Below are 20,423 nucleotides of genomic sequence, written 5' to 3' on the forward strand. Positions count from 1 at the left end.
TCAATACGAAGGAAATAATAATTCGTGTGTTTTAATTACAGTGTAACATTTGAATCCAATGATAAAAGGGAGTACATGAAGAGTGACATGAATTGATGTATCTCTATTAATTCATAACAACATACATTTGTAAAGTTATTTTTGCTGTAGTGGTTTTTAAATTTCTATATAAGACATATTTCACCATAAGTAATATATTTTGAATACATACGCTACAATCGAATACGGCTCTAAATAAGGTTACTTAAGAAAGATATTAAATTCGTAATTTAACAAACGAAATTAATAATTCGAATTAAAAGTTCTAACCCGGATCGGTTAAAGATAAACAAACTTAACATCAAATAAATGTAACTTCAGAGTTATTGTGAAACACTTATGAAACACCACCTAGGTTTTGAGAGATGGCGGGTTTTATTACATAAAGTTTGTACTAAGGCATTAATACAAATAAACACAATAACTATATATAAAACTACTGTATCAGTTCTGTAAAACAACATTTGTGTAGAAAAAATATACATATTATGAAGTAGATTGTAGGTTCTAAGACAAGAATTGTGGAATCATACACCTGTATCGAATTTTGTTGATATCGATTTACTTATCACGTATTAAGAAAATAATTATATTTAAAATACTAAACTTGACATGATAGGAAAGAGATGACGGTGAAAAAAATATTATCCGCTCTTTCTCTAGCGTGAAATGTGTCACAATCTTGACCCGAAGGTCGACCCTTTATAATAGCTACAAGTAAATAATAAAGCAAATACAATTAAAAAATATAAAAACTCTGTGACAGAAAGCCGTCGTTTGTCCGAACTTTCTAAGAATTTATAGGCGTATATTTCACACCGAGGTAATATAGTTACAATTTTTTAGAACCGATTGTGTAGAATCGATTTGGTGGAGGTGATTGGGCAATTAAAACACTGGATTCAACTGAGTCACCCTCTATTTATTTCGACAAACACCTCGGTCAAAGCCCCAACACAGAATGAATCAAGATGGCGAGATCTTCATCCTGTCCGGATGGTATTAGTCGAGCATGCGCCGCAACGTTTATTATAATTTAGAGAAAACTATTTTATTATCGATTATGCAACCATATATACATGATGACGTCGGATGTAGGCGCACCTAATCAATTATTTATATATCCAATATTCGGCCATCCTGACTTGGCAGCGTCCTCGCAAGACTTCACTCCGGCTGCTCTTGGAACATTGTAGTTGGTGGTTTTGGTCTTTCTATAATGGAAACATAGTATTTACTGCATGATCTATTAAAATGTCTTACCTTGATGATTTCTTCCTTCATTGTTTCATTTTATACCTTCCATGCAGTTTGTTTTATAACTTCTGTGAAGTCAATTTTATACTTTTTGGCTGAACTGCAGTCAATGTCTTCGGTGAGGTTCAACTGCTAGACTCTATTTTAACTTCTCTGAATGGCCTGGTGCTTCTGTTATGTGCTTCTTCTGCTATTTTTCTAACGAACCTTATAATTTATATCCTTTTGCATTTGACATTTAGAATTTTACATCCAACAATAGTCTAAACTATTTACTTGAAATAATTACTTTGCCAATTTTCACATTATTTAATAGCTTTGCACCTTTATATTCTCAACTACTACTTCGGTCTCCAAAACTATATTTCTTATTTTGTTTTTTTGCTTTCCAACTAAATATTATTTCAATTACATTTACTGCCATATTTTATAACATGTTTGCCTTGTATAATTATTATTTACTTTGCCCAACTATAAACTGTTTATCCTTATTGTTTTTCTGCCAAACTTTGTTGAATTTTACTTTCACACTATTCTTGTTCATGTATTTCATTACTTGATTTATATTTTTAATAAATTTTCAGATTTAACTAAATTGTATATATCTAGCTATATGACTATTGTTCTTGATCACTGTCTTTTTAATAGATTTATTTTATATTCCATGTATTCATTAAAACATATACATTCTTGTATTTGCGTTTAAAAGTTAATTTATTCTCAGATTAGTTGCTGCCTTTTAACAAACGTATTGTAAGTTATTGTTATGCTGCCTTCAGTTCAATCAGAATTATATTGAATGCATGTATATATAACAATTTTTAAATTTATAATTCCAATTTTACCTTATGTTCCTAGCGTAAGCGTTTATTTATGATCCTTGTCTAGAGAATTATTGACGAAAGTAGGTAATTTCTCGAACAGAAAGTTGTTAATTCAGGTTAAAATCATGCATCAGACCTTCAAAGATCAACCTTTCAACCTCTAAATTGATAATAATGTCAAGCCATATCTAAATACAAAATTCATACAACTACAATTGGCACATAATAAAACTTTTATTTTGTTTAATTCTCAATTATTCAACTTAGTTAATTAATTTATAGATAATTTGAAAAATAAAATGTGAGTATATTCATTTAAAGAAAATATTTTATATTAATCATTTGCTATTTTATATATTTGTAACAAAATACAATTGCTGTATTTTCAATATCAATAGTCCTATTCAAGATTATTATTAAATTAGACTACCATTTTGATTTTATTCCCAAAATATTTTAAATTTTCTGAACTAAACTATCCATTTGAACCCTTTAATTGTATTAATTTATTCAAACTATTCACACATTGACATGATCTGTTGTCAACTCTAACTTTGAATTAAAATAATCAACTTCAAAATTTTGTAAAGAATGTTATTACAGCAGTACAATGTTGTCTGAAAATTGTATAATCTTGCACTTTATAACATTTCTTTCGTCTGAGGGTTAAAAATCTGTTCTTTGTACGTTTATTTTAAAATTCTCAGAATGTATCATACTAATTTTTTATTTTTTTTATTACTCTTCGTGAGTCCACAATCTGCCGTATTGGCAATGAGTATTCCTTATATCTATATTACATATACATGGCATTTAGAAAATCACATCATTAAGCAATCTTCTGTATAAAATATTATCTTAATTAATTAGTCTTATTCTAAAGTCTACATATGTCCAGTAATCAGATCAGTTGGTGTTAAACATTTTAATCTATGCAATTCAGTATCACGTCGCATATTTAGCTGATTAGCAAGTACACTGGGACGCACTGACACTTTTTCGAAATACTTCACACAAACACGTTGAATTACACTCGTTATAGGTTCTAGAGGAATATCGCGTTGCCCAAATGAGCTTGAGTATAGACTCATACAGCAATACCTTGTTATCTAATGATAAATTGGATTTGCGCCCAATGAGCCAATACATTTGATATAACTTTAGTCCCAGTTGTTTCCGTTTAGAGAGTATGTGCTTCTTCCAGGATAGGCGTCGATCTCAGTGCATACCAAGATATTTAACATGCTCTGCTTGGGGGAGTTGACGATGATTCACATTCACTGGTGGACATGTTCTTCTACGCAAGGTAAACGTTATATGCGTAGATTTTGTTTCATTGGCTTTAATGCGCCATGTCTTCAACCATACTTGTATTTACTCCAGGTGGGTTTGTAGGTTTATTGATGCTGTGACTGGATCTTCATGGGATGCTAAGATTGCTGTATCGTCTGCATATGTTGCCACAGTAGTTATTTTTGTGGTGGGCAGGTCAGCCGTATACAGACGATACAGTACTGGACCCAGTACAATACATTGCGGAACTCCTGAATATATGGGATATATTCGGTATATTCATCGCCTTGATTTACAATAAAATGTCTATCAGTGAGATACGATTTTAGTAACTCATAGTCCGGATGAGGGAGAAGTTTCTTTAGTTTAACCTGCAAGCCCGTATGCCATACTTCGTCAAAAGCCCGAGATATGTCTAGAAAAGCAGCCGAACAATATCTTTTGGCATTTAGGTCAGTGTCTATTTTGTTTACAAGTCTATGCACTAGTTCTATAGTCCCATGCTTATTGCGAAAGCCAAACTGATATTCTGGAATTTTTTGATAATTTTTCTTTTTTATATTATATAGTTAGCTTTTTTATGTATAATTTCTCGAAAACTTTCGAGATTATCACTACATAGTATAAAACAAAGTCGCCTTTTCTGTCCCTATATCCCTATGTGCGCTTAAATCTTTAAAACTATGCAACGGATTTTGATGTGGATAGAGTGATTCAAGAGGAAGGTTTATATGTATAATACATGCATAATATACTAAGGCAACATTGCTAATTTTAGAGGTTTCTAACGTGATGTCGTAAATTAACCTATTTTTTAGGCTTATTTAGCAATTAGCAAACACGCTGCCTAACCCTACGAGTTAGATCAAATTAATGTACTACATTATTGTACACCATAAAAAGGTCTACAAAAAAGTCCGCGATGGTATATGTTTATCTTTTAGGGATAACCCACATTAACCATTTTTATTGTTTACTTTTTACGTGAGAAAATGGCTTATTTACGAAGCTATTTTAAGCAATACGGCATTAATCCTTATCGAATTAAGTACCTTAAATACAGTGTGCAATTAAACAAATATTTTCGGAGATATTACAAATTTAAAATTTGCGTTTAAAAATGTGTAATGCAATAAAAATTTTATGAATTTAGATATTCCAAAGATAGCAGGAAATCTTCATAGTAAGTATAGGGGAAGAGGAATTGTTTTACTCCAAATTTAATGCGTGCAGGCCAAGGGCAGTAATGAATGAACCAAAAATACTGGATCGATTTTAATCATGTTTTCATTGAGTGACATAGGCATATATATTTTATGCCCGTGCAAAGTCGGAGCGGGCCGCTATGTTTTTATATACAACGTTCATATTTTTTCTGTAGTGTATTTAATTTAGTATCAGCATTGCACCCGTGCGAAGCCGGGGCGGGTCGCTAGTCGGTAATAAATTAATCTCTCTCATTATTGTTTATTTAACTTTTTTGACCGTTAATTTCTCGTGCGGTAAATCCATTTGAAATGGCGAATCTAGAAAGCTATTAATTTTATTTTCCTCATCTTTATGTAGCTGAGACTGGAAAGGTTTAAAAACATTTTTTACGTGTTTTGAGAAAATGTCGGCCTTCTCTTTATTTCTTCTCGTCCAATTATTTTCGTTTGTTTTAATAAGTGGGTTATGCTGCTGGGATCTCCTAAGCTTTTTGTTGCTTTCCACAATGAATACACTGTAGCCTCGGTTGATGTCAAGTTTTCTAGGTATTCTTGAATGCCTTGGTTTTGTTCAATTTGGATTAGTTCTTTCAGCTCTTTTATTGCCCTATTAAATTTTCTTTAAGTTTAGAGAGATGTTTTGGTCTAAGTTTTCTCTAAATGAGGGCCAGTTAGTTCTAATGTTGCACAGAGAAGGGGATTTATCTTTGACGGTAAGTTTTGAAGAAATTGTTACTATTATTGGTGAATGATCAGAAGACAGGTCGAAACATGATTCTGCCTGACACTTTTTTGGATCAATATTTTTTGTAATACAGAAATCTATTGTATCTGGTTTTTTATTTCTGTCCGAAGGCCAATATGTTGGTACACCAGTAGATATATGTTGTAAGTTATCTGTCTTTATTGCTTTTAGCAGTTCTCTACCTTTTGAAGTTATTATTCTCGAACCCCACATTAAATGTTTTGCATTAGAACCTCCTCCGGCAATAAATCTATTACCTAGCGTACTGAAGAATCCTTGAAATTGTTCTGCCTTGTTGTTATGTTTGGGTGGGCAATAAATCGCAAAAATTGTTAATGGTCCATATACTTCCTCTATGGTTATACTGGTGGCTTGCAGGTAGTCTTTGCGGAATTTTTCTTTTTCGAAATACTTTATATCATCTCGAATTATTATGGCTGGACCTCCATGTCCTTGTGATCAGGATGATTTGAATGATAAAATTTATATTTAGGAATTTTCAAATAATGTTTGTCCGTAATGTGTGTTTCGTAAACCACCATAACGTCAATATTTTGTTCGGTTACGAACATTTTTAGTTCCCTGGCATGTTGTTGGAGTCCATTGGCATTCCAGACGGCGATTTTGTAGCTATTGGTTTCAGGCATTAGGCAAGTTTGCTGACGACGGTTGTGAGTGGACCAAGTACCGTACTCATTTGATCCATTAGTTTGGCCATCATGTTTTCTAATCTAGGTGCTAGTTTCAGTAGGTTGAGATGTCATTTCTCGATTTTGTGCTGAACCATTTTCAACCATTTGGGCATAAGTTATGTCTGGTTGACTTGGTCTGGTGGGTAGACTGGTAGGTGTTGATTGTTTTTGTTGCTGTTGATTTTTTTTCCCTTAAGGCAGGATAGATTTTCTGTTGTAGTTGTTTGTGAACTGCAAACAACTACAACCTGTCAACCCTTGTAGTTCGCTGGATGATTTCCCTTACAGTTAGCACATTTCACTTTTTTATCGCGAACTTCTGTTTTGTGTTCTCCTGCACATTTTACGCATCTATATGATTTCCGACAGTAAGTCTTTGTGTGCCCGTGCACTTGACACCTCGTGCATTGTGGTATAATCCTTTTTATATGTGGTGGTTCGCATTTAATAATATTATTTTCCAAATTGGTGATTTCATACACCGCCTTATTATTTCCATTAGGTTTTATATCAGCATAAAACATAGGCATAGGTTTTTTTGTCATGCGATGTCGTATATTGTGAACATTTACGACTTCGTGGCCTATTTCAGCTAATGCTACCTTCATGGTGTAAGTCCGTCCTGTGATGTAATCCTTTTAACACGAATTTAAATGTTCTCTCGGATTTGGCCTGAATGTATGGTATTGGGTGTTTTTTTCATCTAATTCTTTTACAAGAACTTTAAAGTGATTCGCTTCGACCAATTGGATTTTAATTGTTTCATAGCTCACTGTCTTAATTGTGTAGTTCGTAGTAATGGTTTTCAATAGGCCATGGATGTGTTTTATTACTCCTATTACTATTACTCCTTATAGATTGTTACTGGTGGTCGTTTGGGAACAACTTTTTCAGGCCTTGGTTGTATATTCTCTTCAATTTCTTCCGATAGGTTGCTAAAGCTGTTTTTTGTTTCTATTGGTTTCTGTAACCAATAGTCACTGATTCTTGTTTGTTTCGTCGCGATTTCTTCTTCTGGACTTCTCAATCGTTTTTTTGTTAATGACTGTAGTCCATTCTGATGGTGGCGTTTGCGTTATTGCTGATTGTTCTAATCTTATATCAATGTGTGCAGGTGACTTGGTTGAATCGCTGTGGTTTGCCATTTTTAGATTTTTAATATTTTATTTTATTTACTTCCAGAGGATAAACAAATAAAATAAATACATTGTTTATTTCACGCACTTCATTTTTCACTTACGTTATTTTTTTGCACTAGTTTTTGACCAAAACTATTATAAATGAATTTCAAAAGGACTGTTATAAAATAAGGGGAAGTAATTTAAAAAAACTAATAAAAATGAGATAAAAATGAGTTGCAGTCTTTTTGTCTGGTCACGTAAACGCGTATTCACTACACTTTAGGTCCACTGAGAGTCCACACTCAATTAAATAACCGTAATAAAATACTGTTTTTTTTAAAGAAAGGTGTCTAGAGCTTGGAGCGTATTGAAAGTACGTCTTCACCCTACGAAGGTTGGAACCGAACTATCATACTAATTAAAATGTATTGATATTACCCAAAAATGCATAGTGTTTATAGGAAATGTTATCATTATGTTACAATTGAGCTTCTATTAATTAAATTTAAACAAAAATGAAATTTATATTTGACTTGAAATATAGCAACATGGTTATTTAACATAATTTATTCTCTAAATTTAATATCTAATTTTGCTGAAATAATTTAGCGACTAATGAGATTATCCTATTAATTATGTATTTTAATGGATTATGTTTGTTTTTAAATTGAATCGTCATAATTGGTATGTTTGTTGATTGCAAATTATTTAAATTTTGTGTGAAATCAATAAAGTCTATTTTTTCTAATTTTGGCATGGAATTTAAAATAATAATCTTGGATGTTAAAGATATCTCGATTCCTAAATTTTGTGTTATTGTATATAATTACAAAGTATACTGTGGATTAATTTGCTTCTTTCCGTGAGAAGATCTTCAAAAATATTCTTCCAATAGTTCTGCTTCCGTGAGAATGCTCTTTGTTGCTTCTTTTCTTGTGTCCATGTAAATTTTGCATAACCGCCGATGCGCTATTTCCTAACCTCTATCTGCTTTTCTATAATAATGTACTCGCTTTTATTATTATTATAGTATATATAGTATTAGCTTTAATCCAAACTCATGTGGATATACTACTTATACTACCAAACCAATGTTTTCTAGTATTCTCTCACCTTACTAATTTTGTGTACATTAATAGGATATCTATCTTACTTGCATCAATTTTGTGTACTGGTAATACTTGATGCTTGTGCTTGCTACTGACTTGCTTCTAAAACCTGGCCATTGTTGACGTCTTTTACTGACTACATGGTTGACTTTTTAACTACTTGCTTTTGTTTCTGAACAGCCTGTTTGTTTATGTCCACATTGTGGTGGTTGGTGGTTTGTTGAATTTTTGCTTATTGATGTTGACTGTGTGTTGACATTCGCCATATTGGCAACATGTGTAATTCTAGAGGTTTTGTTAACTATTTTTGTTACTGTTTGATTACTACTTGATTTTCTATGATTACTACTTTTATTGTGCTTGGCTATTTGATGACATCCACCATATTGGTAGCATGGGTATTTATTGAGGTTTTGTTTACTAATTTTGATACTGCTTAATTACTACTTTTATTACTACTTTGATATAAACCTTATTGGCTCTATATTTGCTTATTGCTGAAATTTTGTTAATAGTTCTTTCCTTTGATGGCTCGTTTGTTGACAACCACCTTGCTAGCAGCTTGTCAACTATTCTTCATAATCTTGATAGCTGCTTTGTTGACCTTTACCTTATTACCGCCTGGTTGTTAACATACATTTTGGCATACCCCTTTTTTCGACGCTTATTTGTCAACATGGCAACCTGTTTGTGGCCAGCTGTCTAGTTGGGGACAGCTACTGGTTTCCCCCTAATGATGGTAGTCTGATTTTAAACGCCCATTAGGTTGGCATGGCTGTTGCTGCTGTTCTCGATGTTAGTGGTCTAATTGCAGACAGCTATCTTGTCGGCCTGGAAGCTAATACTCATTCTAATAATCCCTAATAATTCTAGTAATAGCCTGACTGGAGATATTCATCTGGTTGTAATGAATGTTAAGTGAATGATTGAATGAATGAGGTTCATTTGGCTGTGCGTGTTCGCTGGAGTGTGCTTGGCGATTCTGCAGATGTTCGTCTTGTCAACCTAAATGATAATTATCACTGTAATCGTGGCCTGATTGACTATCTGTATAGGTTGCATATGTCTCTGTGATGATGGTCTGACTGTAGACCTCAATCTGATTGTTCTAACTTTTGCTGTCGGCCATGGTGAAGGAATGATGGCGCACAAACCTCTTGTTCGTCTGAATCCCGTGTGATGGAGTACTGGCTGCCGTCGTTCACGTTAATGTCGTTATTGCTATTGTCGTCCGTAGTGGAGACCTGGCTGTAAAGTTTCAACGTCTCTCGTTGTGATCACCGGTTGGTTAGCCCCCTTTTGATGACTGCTGAGTTGTAGACCTTTATAGAAACGTCGCTCGTGATGACCACCGATTGGTTGACCCCATTTTGCTGGCAGCCTGATTGGTGGCCGATTGGCTGGTCCCTGTTTGGTTAGTACCCTTCATATTGGCGGCTAATTTGTTGTCGCTTGCATTGGTAATTCTAGTTGTTGTTCATCTGGTTGGCGTACCCCACATAGGTATGTACATGCTGCAAGCTTTCTCGCTGTGTCACCGTGCTTGGTGACTCTGTAGTGGTCTCTTGGATGGGCAGCTTTTCTGCGATGACTCCACAAAGTTGGTGGTTCGTACTTGTGGCCCCTTGGTTGGCTGCCCGCCTGCTGCGTGGTCCCTGTTTAATGGACTGCCCGTTGTGGCCCCCAGGTTGGCGGGACACTCACTGTGAACCTTTCTGGTTGATGGCACGCTCGTTGTGGCCCCCTCAAGTTGACGGCCAGCTCATTGTGGACCCCCCCAGGTTTGTGGGCAGCTCGTTGTGGACGTTCTAGGTTGAAGGAACGCTAGTTGTCTCCTCCATGGTGGTGGATAGCTCGTTGTGGACGACCCTCCAGGTTGGTGGACAGCTCGTTGTGGACCTTCTAGGTTGAAGGAACGCTCGTTGTGGCCCTTATCGGTAAGAGAGACGCTCGTTGTGGACCCCAGGTTAGTGAGCGGCTCCTTGTGGACCCCCCAGTTTGGTGGGAAGCTCGTGTGGACCTTTCAAGTTGGTGGGCAGCTCGTTGTGGACCTTCCAAGTTGAAAGAACGCTCGTTGTGACCTCCGTCAGGTAGGCGGCATGCATGTTATGAGCCCCTCGAGAAGGCTGCACGCTGACTGCAGTCCCAGGTAGACAGCACGCTGGTCGCACGCCCGTCAGGCGCAACTCCCCAAATTTGTTCGACTCTTTCATGGATTCCCCAAGTGGGCGGCAGACTTGTTGTGGCCCCCCAGGTTGGCAGGACGGGACCCTTCAAATAGGCGGCTCGCTGTTGCGGCTGTTATGTTGGCGAGGCTCATGTCGTGGAACACCCAAGTTGGCGGATCCTTTGTCATGGCTCCCCATATTGACGTCGATCTTGTTTGCATACCTGATACTAAGTTTACGAACTCGTGGTGAACTTCTAGTGGCACTCCTCTCGTTGGTGTACCTCGTACTCTCTCTCATGATGCAGGCCTAGTTGGCGCCCGTCCTGTTGATGTAACCCTTCCTGTCTTTTATCGTGCAATACTGCTAGGTGGAGTCAATCTTGTTGATATATCTGGTGTTGTCTTTCACTATAGCGAACTTGTGTAGTTCAGCATGTCTCTGGCCTGCTAGTTGCAAGTTGTTGTATCACAGGTTATTGCTCCCTATGTAGACAGCTAATTCCACATTCGCTGTTCCACATAATGCCGACTTACTGGTGTACTTCATTGTCATGTCTATGGATTTGCAACAGAACCCTTGTGGAAAAAAACAGATGAATCAGAAAAAATATAATTTTCAAATTTATTTACCCCCTGTAATAATTAGAAAGTACGCATTTAAAAGTTGCATTTGAAAATGTTGTCGGTTTAAAAAAAAGTAAAAAAAAATATTTTACCAAATCCGGTCCTGTGTCATTGTGCTCAGGGGTGGACAATCAATTTGCGTCACCTATTACCTAGAACTAATTCGCCACGCCGAATTTTTATTCAACATTTCTTTTTCGAAATTTAAGGAAAGTTCCTTTTTCATGCTACAGTGCAATTAAAATATTTTAAATTCATACCTGCATTCTTTGTTTACGTTTCATCCATTTCGGCGCCATTTTGTGGCTTGGGTATGCGCCAATGTTTGTTTACTTTATGTTATTTTCGTGTTTATGGCTAATTACTAATTAATAATCAAACTGCCCTTGTGGCGATTGATCTAAAACAATAATGTTTTAATATTATTCCTTTGTATTACCTTGTTCGTCTCATGGATTCTAGTTTTCGTCGTTTACACACTAAACACTACTTTAAACAATCACTATAAATCACTGTGCATGCGTTGTTCTTTATCTCACTTCTGATTTATTAGAACCGATTGTGTAGAATCAATTTGGTGAAGGTGTTTGGGCAATTAAAACACTGGATTCAACTGAATTACTCTCTATTTATTTCGAGAAACATCTCGGTCAAAGCCCGAACACAGAGTGAATCAAGATGACGGGAACTTCATCCTGTCCGGAATGGCATTAGTACGAGTATGCGCCGTAGCGTTTATTATAATTTATAGGAAACTACTTTAATATCGACTATGTAACCATATATACATGATCCTGTCAAATATGGGCGCACACACCCAATTATTTATATATCCAACAAATTGCATATTTGTATAAATATTTTAACCAATAATAGAAATGACTTGGGATAGCATCATATGGTGTTTCGTAAACATAATTTATATATTAAATAAATAAAACGCAGATGCCACAATCTTTGCCGATAAGAATAAATTGCTATCTTTTGGAAATATATATACTGATACTGCCCCTGCTGCAGTTGAACAATCGTAAAATATAATCCCAGTAGAAGGTTTCAATAATAACATTTATGTTCAAAACATCCGATCTACTTTAGACCAGATAAGCTAAATACTTCACCAAAACCTAGAAAAAAACATAAAAAAATTAAGTAATTTCCAATCAGGGTAGCTAATCCCCGATTTATCACTTTTGACTGACCTATCTACTGCACCAAAATGAAACGATTTGAGCCTTAAACATTAATTATTCATCTCTACATTGCCATTGCCATAAAGCCACATATAATATTCAATCTTATACGAAGACAACCATCTTGATACTATGTCTATTTTTAAAAAGCCAATGAACAGAAAAAAAAAGAATACGGGATACTTGTCGTAACATAACCAACGACCTCGACCTCGACCACGATCTGCTGCTTTTATGTATTCCAACACACACTAAATAACAAATAGATACTCATTTTACACACATATACTCTTTATCTAAATATGTATGCCTGATCCAGTGAGCCATATAAATTACCCTAGAAGGTCAACTGAACAGTCCGCATAGTCAAACATATTTTTTTTGATAAAATTAGTTTTTTTATATGCAACGTAATTCCCTTCAAGGGTTATACATTGACTACAGCGACGCTCCAACTTTTCGATACCATTTTTATAGTACGATTTGTCCTTTGCTTCAAAATAAGCTTCAGTTTCGTCGATCGGCCTTGATTCGACAAAAATTTCTTCCCAACGAGCATTCCTTTGAGATCTGCGAACAGGTGCATTGTCTTGGTGAAGCAGCACTTTCATTTTCTACAAATGCGGCCATTTTTTGGCGATTTCGTTCTTGAAACCGTTCAATAACGCTATGTAATAGTTGATGGTCCTTCCTTTTTCAAGGCAGTCAATGAAAATTATTCCATTCGTATCCAAAAATACAGACGTCATAACCTTGCCAGCCGACTGTTGCGTTTTCCCACGCTTTGGAGCGGGTTCATTGTGTGCCGTCCACTCGGGTGACTGTCGATTGGACTTCGGAGTGAAATGATGGAGCCATGTTTCATCCATTGTCATATATCGACGCAAAAGCTCGGATTTATTACCCTTCATCATCTCAACCACTAGTCCGAATCATCAACTCGTCGTTGTTTTTGGTCAAAAGTAAGCTCGCGCGGCACCTACTTTACACAGAGCCCTCTCATACCCAAATATTAGCGAATTATATGATATCTTTAGAGTGTCTGCTATTTCATTCAATTTCAATTTATGGTCACTCATAATCTTTTGTGGATTTTTTAAATGTTTTCTTCGATAACAACTTTTAGGCGTCCACTACGTTCAGCGCCTTCGGTGCTCATTTCACCAGGTCTAAATTTAGCTAGATTGGTATTCTTGATGGTTGGTTTTCCTGGGGCAGTGTCCGAAAACTCGGCATCAAGCCAAGTTTTTGGTTTAACTGTATTTTTTCCTTTCAAAAAACAATAGTTTATCAACGCGCGAAATTCATTTTTATCCATTTTTTTTCACAATAATAAATGTTGCTTCACTAAAATGCTACAATTCACAATCTAATGGTTCGACAGCTATCAAATTTATACACGCATCTTTTGAGGTTTAAGGCTAACTAAAAAACATTTAGATTTATTCTAGTAGCGTCACCTATACGTCAAGCCGGGGACTTTTCAATTGACCTGTTAATAATATCGATAATAATGGTATGAATAAATGAATGTATCGCCAAATAATGGTAATGAATGGTATCCATAATCTCAACTAAAGACGAAGACAATGGTAGGCAAAAAAATGACAGATTAACCAGGATGGCTAGCAGTAATCTTAGTCCATAGTAATCAATTGTTGACGGACAATCATTATAAAACAGACAATAACGCTAAATTATAGCAATGATAAACTATACTAAGATGAAGTATGACATTTGCACACGATACGAAGGAAAGATACCGCACGACGTACCAGCTTATACCCTAACACCAACAATAATGGACGTGCAATGAGATCGAGAGAGGTAGACGCACAAGATTCTGCCATTAGCGACCTACTCCTGCCAATTCTGCCAACTCCGACTATGATGGACATGCAATGCGTTCAAGGGGAAAGCTAAAAGCCACCCGCTAGATAAGGTGCTACCAAAAGCCAGCAGAAACCACTTTCGCTTGCGTTTAATTACGTATCAGTAACTTTAGCCACTTTGACGTTAGTTTCTGGATTATAAAATAGTTATAATTTATATTTACAGTTGTAACCATAAAACTATTATATTTAATTTGCCATCTTAGAATTATGGGGATTATACGACGATTCGAAAAAGTAATAAAATAGAGTAGAATAAAATGTCTAACGATGGATGGGTAAATAATTGAATAAGTAGACCATAATGAATAAAGAATAATAAGTATAAAAAAATAACTAGAGAATTACAAATTAGCAATAATAAAGGGAAAATAATAAATAGAATATAAGAAATGAACGCTAATAAATATAAAATAATAACTAGAACATAATAAATCGGGATTTAATAAAAAAATAAATGATAAATATAAAGAGAAAACTGGAATACTCTATGAATAAACTCACCATTTGATAAAACTCAGCTGGATGGCACAAAACACAATAAAATAAACTTGACAATGAGAACGTAGTGACTTTGCCCGTCACGACTTTGGAAATGGACTTTCATAAAGTTCTAACATCCCTACGACGTGATCAGATCTGGTAAATATAATCCACGAAGAAAGGTAAACACTGTTGCGATTCATGGTAATTATTAATGTTAATAAATATTCGCAACGGTGACAAATCATATATTTAAAAAAGAAGCGACAATCCCGCCTAGTTACTTAATATTATCCTTCAAACCTCTTTTACATTGTACTTGAAAGGTCCAAAATTTAAAAGGTTTAAAATATCAAACTACGAGATGGAATTCCAAGAACAAGAAATTAAAAATAAAAATCATTTGTTATTCAATATCCCCATGGAATTCTCCAATTTGGGTAGTGCCGAACTCGACTGGCTAACAAAATGAAATCCGTGGTAGATTTCGTATACCAAGAAATAAAAAAAAGGAAATCATTTATAGGTCTTCTTGGATATTATAGAAGATATGTTTAAAATTTCGCTGGAATTGTAAATCTGCTTAATTCCCTATTAAAAAATTATGTAATTTGTAACATCACCTAAAATAAGACCTTATTTTGAAAAATGTAAAGAAATAATAATATCCGATACTATTTTAATGTATCATAATTTTGACAAACAATTTATGTTAACAAAATATGCATAAAGCTTTTCAACTCGTGCAGTTCTTTCCCACTTGAAGGATAATGATCAAACGGAACGACCGATAGCTTCTCGAACATTAACATACACGGAAATAATATACTCAACAACCGAAAAAGGATTATTGTCAATTGTTTGGAACATTAATCATTTTAGACTTTATCTTTTTGGTGAAAATTTCAATCAGCCACCGATCACAGGCCGGAAACAATCAAATTCTCGAAATACAAAGAAACATATCAATAAAATATTTTTTAAATTATTATTTCAGTTACAACACAATACACACAACGAATTGATTGTAGGCAAATTAAGGTTATTTGCCTTTATGAGATGACGATTTTAATTCAAATTATTCATTTATGTTGTTTTTTTGCGGTTGGTTGTACAAAACCAATTTTTTAAATGCGAGATACGACAAATAATCCAAATAAAATTGAAGCTCCCTAAAAGTTTAAATGTTGTAATGCGAAAAAATAGAGAAACGATACTCAAACATTTAATACATATCTTACTACTATACAGAACAATATTTTATTTTATATTGCTATGTTTTAGTATTTGCAAAATTTAATTAGCAAAAAAATTATTTAATATGATTGTAAATTAGGTTAACGTATTACAGAGCGCAGATGAGCGGCAAAATTTGAATATGTAGTTTAGGGCAAATGTACAAATCTCTCACTATACCCCCTAGATATAAATGATGTATACTATTTTCGCTATATGTGAATACTAATTTAATATCTCGGCAACGTCGCAATCAACCACACATAATTTTGCTTTCGAACAAGGAAACATCAATTAGTTTTCCGTCCCGTAGTCTGTGGAGTGGTAGTGGATAAATGGGTTTGACATCTGTAGTGCGTAATGTAATTTCGCAGCCCTGGATCGAAAAATGCCGGCAAAGCAATTTAAAATCGTAAGGAAAGCCCTACGTTTTCTATTTAAAATGAAAAGTTAGATGAAACACTATTAAAAAATCTTATTTATTTTCAAGTCATATTGTGCAGGATTTTGTATTACTTTTAAATGTTCCAGAATTGTTGGTATTACTGTTTAAGAGAAAAATCTGTTAAGAATAATATGATAATATAAAGTTACATTTTACATTTTTTGTAGTTACAACAAATTACATCTATCAGCTTTACTGGAATGTATATTCAGCTGTGAAATAGAAAAACAACATATGCCATCTTTATTTACAAGGTATTTAGATGTTCATAAGTAGCTTTTTCAGTTTCATAATATAACCATTAATCAGTCCATTTTCAATTTTTAGAATTCCAGTCCGTATTTGATGTCTGGTGAACACAAAACAGCTAAGAAAAATTGTTTCTGCTTGCTTAAGTATTAATAGTAATTAGAATGGTTCTGAAAACATCCTATATCAGTGTGATAGAGGTAATTCTAAGTTATTTGGATTTTTCAGTAAATAGTAGCTTTATTAAGTTTTAATCATTTTCAGGTTTCATTAATAAATGTATTTCCAACAAAGCACTAACTGAATATTGCAACTAATATATACATTAATTTGTGCAAAAGTTACAATGAAGGTTGTAAAGAACTTGTTTGTTGGTGAATTGTCAGTTCTCATGTGGGACACAAGGCAATATAGGAATTAATGAAAGCCATAGAAGGAAAATTAAAAATAACAAAGCTGAGATTCTAGAATGTTACATAAAATAAATATTTGAAATTTACTAACAGAAAAATTGTTTGAAAACAACAACTATTGTTTTAAAGATCGTGGAGTAAAAAAGTAAAGATATTACTTTTTTTAACAATTTAGGTAAAGCAATTATTCTTTAATCAAATAAGTCTGGTGTATTTATTAATGAATATTTTAGGTGAGAAATAAGGATAAAAAACCCATCATTTGGATCACTGGAACATATTCAGCAAATACAAGAAATTATGAATTGTAACAATAGTAATTAATGCAATAAAATTTAAACTAAATGAAACTTTATTGTTTAAAACTCTTATCAATTATTTTAATTATTTAGTTTTTTTTTTAATTTTAGTGTAGGTATAAGTTTTTAAGTCAGTAGTTCCTTAGAGTTGTCAGTAGTTGATTATAAATGCATTTCCTTGATATATATTTCCAAATTGTAAAAACTAAAGTGTCTAATTGTATTTGTTGGTGTGCTAATATACATGTGGAAGCCAAATACTTTAAAAATTATTTTAGTCATATATTCTCTCTTAATATACAAACATGTTACTTCATTTAATATTCCAAATTTATATTTATGATATAATAGTAAAGAATAAGGTTATATATATTTATATTAGGTGCCCTAAAGGTGCTAAAGTTTTGAAAATAATCTCTCTTATGATTTGTTATAACGTTCAGTTAAAATTTCTCAATACTCTGTTGATTATCGGAAATGAAGTTTGGTTTTATTACATGGAATATAAAAATGGTTAGTGAGTGTTAAATGATGAGAGAGATTACATATCCTTTAATATGCAAACACATAAGTTACTTCAGTGAGTGTTATAAAACAAACATACTTCCAACTTTATATTAAATATATTTTGAAAACAAATATTTGTAACATATTTTAAAATTATTCTCTTTATTTTAATATGAGAGAAACGTGATTAAATTAATAGTTTTATTCGATAGTCCCCAAGGCTACTTCAAATTCTAGTTGCCGTAGTCAGTGGTACAGCCAATTAATAGAAATTGGTGATGCTATTTCATAAAATATATAAGTAAGGATATTCTTTAAACTGTTTTTGATAGAGAACCATTTTATAAAATAAACTGATTTATAAGTATTGCTTATTAATTTGTGATATGTATGGTTGCAGAATGTGTGTACAAATTTTAAAAAATGATTTATTTCTTACACGACTTATCAAATACTTGATACCATTATAAAGATACAAATATTATTTGTAAATGATCCAGGGGTTTGTTAGAGACTCCACCTTCGAAGTAATGAGTCAAATAATAAGGGGTTAAGTTAATGGAATGTTTTATCAGGATAAACGATAATAATACATATATTTATATTTTTTTGTTATGAGATTTAGCCTGATTTTTTACTGGATTTTGTCATTCATATTCCAGCATTTTCTGTTAATTTGTATGATTGGTTGCATATCCGACCCTAACTATCCGCTCACCCCTCAAAATGTTTTTGGCGCTCAATGCTAGATCTTATTTGTTTAACTACTAGGCTTATTATTCTGTTTTGTATATGGGCGGTTAATTAGTGGAGTTTCGGGTATATGTCGTCTTGTTTTTTATTAAGGGTATTGTGTATGTTTGATATTATAAGAAGTTAATAGTTCATAATCTGTGCCTTTAATGTGAAGATTTGTTCTATTTTATGAAAAAACCAAGGTACAGTCGGGTAAGGTAACATATTGTTCTCTAAAACTGATTTTGTTTATAATAATGTATTTTAAATATGCAGGAATGGTTGATGGTGAACTGAAATCCTGATTCTTCATGTATTGAAACATTTTCGTTCCACCGATCAGGTCACTTTCAGAGACAGAAGTATTGCATATTTTACTTGGTATGACAATATTAGTATATTATATCACTAAAAGAAATTGAAAAAGCGCAATTTTAGTTTTATGTGGTTATATATATAATTAAAAGTTGTAAAATTTGTTATTGTTAATTTTAGGTATTACTACTATAACTAGCGGGATTCTGGGCGGTAACATCAAAAATAGTCCTTAAACGTTAGTTTCCTTCTGGTTATATCAATAGGTACAGAATGGATTCAGAGAGGTACACAGGGAATAAAATTACCGGACAACGACTATTTGAAATTATGCCTCGAAAGTCAGGTGGTGAGATAGTGAGATCATTAAAGAGGCGTTTAACATGCACGGAATTAGGAAACCATGGCATTAAAAAAATTAAAGTACTAAAAGACCATACAGTATTGCACGAAAGAAGGAACGAAGAACAAGAAACCAAGAATAATCCAAAAATAGTAATAAAATATGTGAGAAAAGATATGGACGAAGACGAACTGATTGATGATCTGTTATGTTATAATATATTTATCAAGGCAGCATTGGGTGACAAAAATGTAAAATTTTCTATTAAAGTAATTAAGAAAATTGATTTTATCTATCCGATTCGAAGACTTGATAAAGAAATATGGGTTATTCAAGTGATACCAGAAATTTTTAAAGCAGTTATGAAAGCTGGCCAAGTAGTCGTTGATTTTATGATCGCGAAGGTGGAGGAATACAACGAATTGATACAATGCAGAAAATGTTGTAAATTCGGTCATTCTCAAAGCAGATGCTATGGACAGTTACGGTGTTTTAAGTGCGGAGGATGCCACAAAGGGTATGGATGCTATTCTTATAGTGCAAGATGCATAAATTGCATAAATGATGGTAAAACCAACAGAAAGGAAATAGGACATCATGCCACTTCGACAAAGTGTCCTATATACTTAAGAAATTTGGGTAACTTTAGAAAACCATTGCAGGAATAATTGATTTATGCATAGAAGCAATATTTCTACATGTTCAAATATAATTCTAGAGGAAGGGGAGGATTCTAATATTGTTCATTTTAATTTTTATACTGTACTTTTAAACAAGGATCACTCGAAAGTGAATCGATGGTGAAAGCTATACTTAATACATTATTGTTAACTACTTTACATATAAAAATTTAATTTAGATTTTGTTAGAAAACTAAACCAAACCAGGTTCAAATGGAACAGATCTAAGTTCTGTTTGATCTATACTGATTAATACTAAGTAATAAAATAGTGTTAGTTGAAAATTTATCTTATATGACCTATAAATACATTTAAGTAATTATATAAGTTATTTACACGATTATATTTAGATTTAGTTTGTTTTATATAAGTATATGTTTGAATATGTACTTATATATTATAGTTCTTAGAACTATTTTTTCTTTTGTATGTGATATTCTTTTGTTATGATTATTTTGTAGGATTACCAATAAATATTTTGTGAAAGTTATCATAAGGTGTATTTAAAATTTCCATTTTACCAAAGTAAAATGCATGGTCTTATCTGATCA

General features: G+C 33.4%; 1 protein-coding gene and 1 long non-coding RNA gene across 2 annotated transcripts; both read left to right on the top strand.

The window, feature by feature from the left end:
• The first annotated feature begins 16,190 nt into the window (after positions 1 to 16,190).
• Positions 16,191 to 16,977, top strand: LOC143197590 (uncharacterized). Its single transcript, XR_013006026.1, has 4 exons — positions 16,191 to 16,298; positions 16,499 to 16,585; positions 16,659 to 16,780; positions 16,845 to 16,977. It is a non-coding gene; the product is annotated as an uncharacterized LOC143197590 (long non-coding RNA).
• A 1,536-nt stretch (positions 16,978 to 18,513) lies between these two features.
• On the top strand, positions 18,514 to 20,204 carry LOC143197591 (uncharacterized). The gene is made up of 3 exons (XM_076406129.1): positions 18,514 to 18,747; positions 18,811 to 18,915; positions 19,030 to 20,204. The coding sequence occupies exon 3, from the start codon at positions 19,123 to 19,125 to the stop codon at positions 19,858 to 19,860; it is 738 nt and encodes a 245-aa protein (XP_076262244.1). The 5' UTR covers positions 18,514 to 18,747; positions 18,811 to 18,915; positions 19,030 to 19,122; the 3' UTR covers positions 19,861 to 20,204.
• The last annotated feature ends 219 nt before the right edge of the window (positions 20,205 to 20,423 follow it).

Source organism: Rhynchophorus ferrugineus, unplaced genomic scaffold (assembly GCF_030347505.1).
Source record: "Rhynchophorus ferrugineus isolate W39M unplaced genomic scaffold, kcgeb_rfMv2 rfM5, whole genome shotgun sequence".
NCBI lineage: Eukaryota > Metazoa > Arthropoda > Insecta > Coleoptera > Curculionidae > Rhynchophorus > Rhynchophorus ferrugineus.